This window comes from Cibotium barometz, chromosome 48 (assembly GCF_041138505.1).
Source record: "Cibotium barometz isolate CiBa-2024 chromosome 48, ASM4113850v1, whole genome shotgun sequence".
NCBI lineage: Eukaryota > Viridiplantae > Streptophyta > Polypodiopsida > Cyatheales > Cibotiaceae > Cibotium > Cibotium barometz.
In genome coordinates this window covers 38555730-38558844 of record NC_141093.1, presented here as the reverse complement: position 1 = coordinate 38558844, position 3115 = coordinate 38555730, and the positions used below count along the sequence as shown (strand labels likewise).

The window sequence follows — 3115 nt, the reverse complement described above, 5'->3', positions numbered from 1 at the left end:
CCCATAAGGGCGCTTATTAATTAGTATTCGACGTAGCCCGAATATGGTCCCTAAGTTTTGATTTACATTAATCAATTAATTCGAGAGCGGGAACCGCACAATGTAAACCTTACGTTTGGAAAAAGGGAAAAAATGAGATTATGTGGGGCGTGGAGAAAAAATAAGAATTTGGAAGACATCTCCAGATTCTTCCTAACCGCCTTAAAGTGCTAATAAAAGGCAGCACTATTGCGTTCGCATTTGAGGCTGTGGCCTCCATCACGTGCAAGAGAGAGAGAGAGAGAGAGATTCACCAAACGAACACGGGGAGAGAACATGACACAATGATTTTTTTTCGTTTTGTTGCACTCCGCTTCTTAGTGTCAAAATGTAAGGGCCTTTTAACCTTAGGGCCATATTAATTAATAAGCGCCCATAATCAGCGTAGCCTGAATCTGTGATTAATAAAGAGCATTATACTAGAAACCCTTTACCTAGATACAATAGCTACCCTCACCTAAATGGCCTTAGATTGCAAGGTCTCTTTCTTGAGTCACCACTATGAGATTTCTTTGTTTGAAAGGAGTGACATACATGTGCATTAGAGAGAAAGTGCCTTGTGATAGTCTCCCAAAAAAAATAAACCCTTGATAATTATTTCTTCTGTTTTTTTTTTATTAAAAAAAACCTCTCCCTCCTTGTGCAAGCAAACTTTTTGAGTACTTTTAACAATACTAAGCAAGGTGGTGGTGGTTCAAGCAAGTGGTGGTAACGTTGAAGGTAGGCCGAAGGTATTCCCCTGAGAGTAGCCCCTCTGCCACGCGTCTAGCAAAAGATTCCACAGGGTGAATAGCGTCCCAGATCAAATAAAGGGAAGGGTCACTACATCGAGTGGCTTCCACGTACGTCCCATTTACATATCCACTAGAACCACACAGAATACCGTCCACAAAGTTGTGCTCCCCTCCGGCACCACAGCAAGCCATGAATGGATGCTCGATTCCTGATGACACCAGCAGTGTGGAAGCATGGATGGATGGTCAGTTGAATTAGCAGTGTGAAAGCATGGATGGCCAGTTGAATTAGCAGTGTGAAAGCATTATAGCAGGCAGGTCTCTTAAGTTACCATATCGGGAGGGGTTGTGGTAGCCATCCAGGAATATGGAGTAGGCGTCAAAGAGGACCCAATTGGCATCTGGCACCTCCGCAGTGAAGTTGGATAGGAGGCCCTCAAGGTGCTGGTTGTGGAGTTGGCAAATCTCATTGATCAACTTCACGCACCCATACTCGTCCACCTCAAACGACGGATAGCCTACCATGTAGCTCGGAGCGCACCCCAATGGCGTTAGCGTCATCACCACAAAATTCCTCGCTCCACTTCTATACAACACCTGCACATTATTATTAGCAACCTTAATCACTGGGTTTTTGGCACATCCCATCCTTAATCATCCCATTCACCGTCCTGCAATAAGTAATCAATGCGCCAGACACTTAATAAGAGTCATTAAAAACGGACTAATCTGCTTGCACTGGCTGCTGTATGACTTGAAATTATCAAATTGCTTACTCTGAAGTTTTCCTCCATTGTGCTTAATACGTCCATAACCAAGGCTAATGCATCAAAGTCCGTCGTATTAGCGAATTGGTAGACGTAATCATTGTTGGCTATCTCAAATAAATAAATTGCCTCTGTGATTTGCTGCGGCGAGTAACCTTGAACAAGTAGAACCCCATAGTTAACTGAGGTTTATACTTCATCAAAAGGTTCAAAGAACGAACTTCAAAATTCATGATTAAGCTAGAGATTAGACAGTTAAAGTGGGATTAAGGAAGAGCTAAACTTCATGAATCCCTACTTAAGCTAGAACCTTAGGGGATTAAAGTATACAGTAATGTCATCGAGGAATTTTCTTTTGAAAAAGCTGAAATTAAGCAAGAGATTAAGAGTAACTTTGAATTCAGCAAGAGACGATGGGGGGGGGGATTAAGGAGGATTACCTGGATTAAGGGTGTTAGATTGGTTAAGCATTTCGGAGAGGAGCTCTCTGAATTGATCAACTTGGACAGGGAAGGGGAACATGTAGGCATTATCGAGGGACCTTGTGGTGGAGCCAGCTGATGCAAAATTGGCTCCAAATGTGAAGTTGGAGTTCACTGATTTGAGATAAGGATTCAGCAGTCCATAGCCAAGCCTTTGAGCTTTAAAATTCGAGAGATGCAAATGGTTAGAATATGGAATGCTTGACGTTAGTGTGCACGGCTAATTAATTTATCTCCCCCGTGATTAACTTGCATGAGGAGTATTAAGTTAAAATTAAGAAAAGATTAGAGGCGGGGAGAAGAGATTAGGATGATAATTACAGATGAAGTCCGTGAAGACACGGCCATTGCTCCAGCGGCCAGCAGGGCGAGAGAAGTAGTCTTCACCATAAGGGGGGAAATCTGCATTTGTGAAGTATGGCATTGCACTAGAAAGCTCCCCAGTGTCAGCCATAGAAGCTCCAAACACAAACAGAAGTGGCTCGCAGTTAGCAGCACTACTTGAAGATAACTGAGCTTCCAGACCTTGATCAGTTTCACTAATCGAAGAGATCTGAGCTTTCATCAGTAGATCAGCATCAGCCAGCCCATCACCTGCACCATTAGTGATAACATTCGGAGCTAATCCACGCCCTAAACACTTGTTGTAAGCTCCCAAATCCACTAAGCACAGTACTGTTAATATGCAAAGCTTCAGCTGGCCCATTGATCTCTCTAATGCAGAGCGCAGATTATTGTGAGCTTGTTGGACGACAAACTGACAGGGCTGTACCGTTGAAGAGAAAAGCTCTTCATGGATCATGTGCCTAAACGCCACGCGTGGCCCGTGCCCCCCTTGAATTATTTTTTTCCTAACAAGTGAAAAAAAAGGATTACCTTGAAGCTCTTTATTGAAACAAACCCATTTTATAACTAAAATTTCAAATTTTCAAAATTCAAAGGTACTCAAAATCACAACCGGTTTTTCTTAATTTGAGCATAAAAATTACAGGAAAGTGCCCTCTTTAATCTTTATTGACCCATGAAAATGTACTGAAATTTGAAGCCTTAAGAGGGCATCAAAGCCCTTCAAACCTTCTAGAGAAGGCCTCTT

At 42.5% G+C, this 3115-nt stretch overlaps 1 protein-coding gene across 1 annotated transcript; it reads right to left on the bottom strand.

Moving 5' to 3' along the window:
• Positions 1–614: 614 nt before the first annotated feature.
• LOC147611158 (GDSL esterase/lipase ENOD8-like) lies at positions 615–2855 on the bottom strand. The gene is made up of 5 exons (XM_086785231.1): positions 2344–2855; positions 1981–2181; positions 1550–1695; positions 1106–1370; positions 615–982 (listed from the first exon to the last, which is right to left on the bottom strand). Exons 1-5 carry the CDS (start codon positions 2822–2824, stop codon positions 714–716), a joined length of 1362 nt encoding a protein of 453 aa, XP_086641357.1. The 5' UTR covers positions 2825–2855; the 3' UTR covers positions 615–713.
• Between the last annotated feature and the right edge of the window lie 260 nt (positions 2856–3115).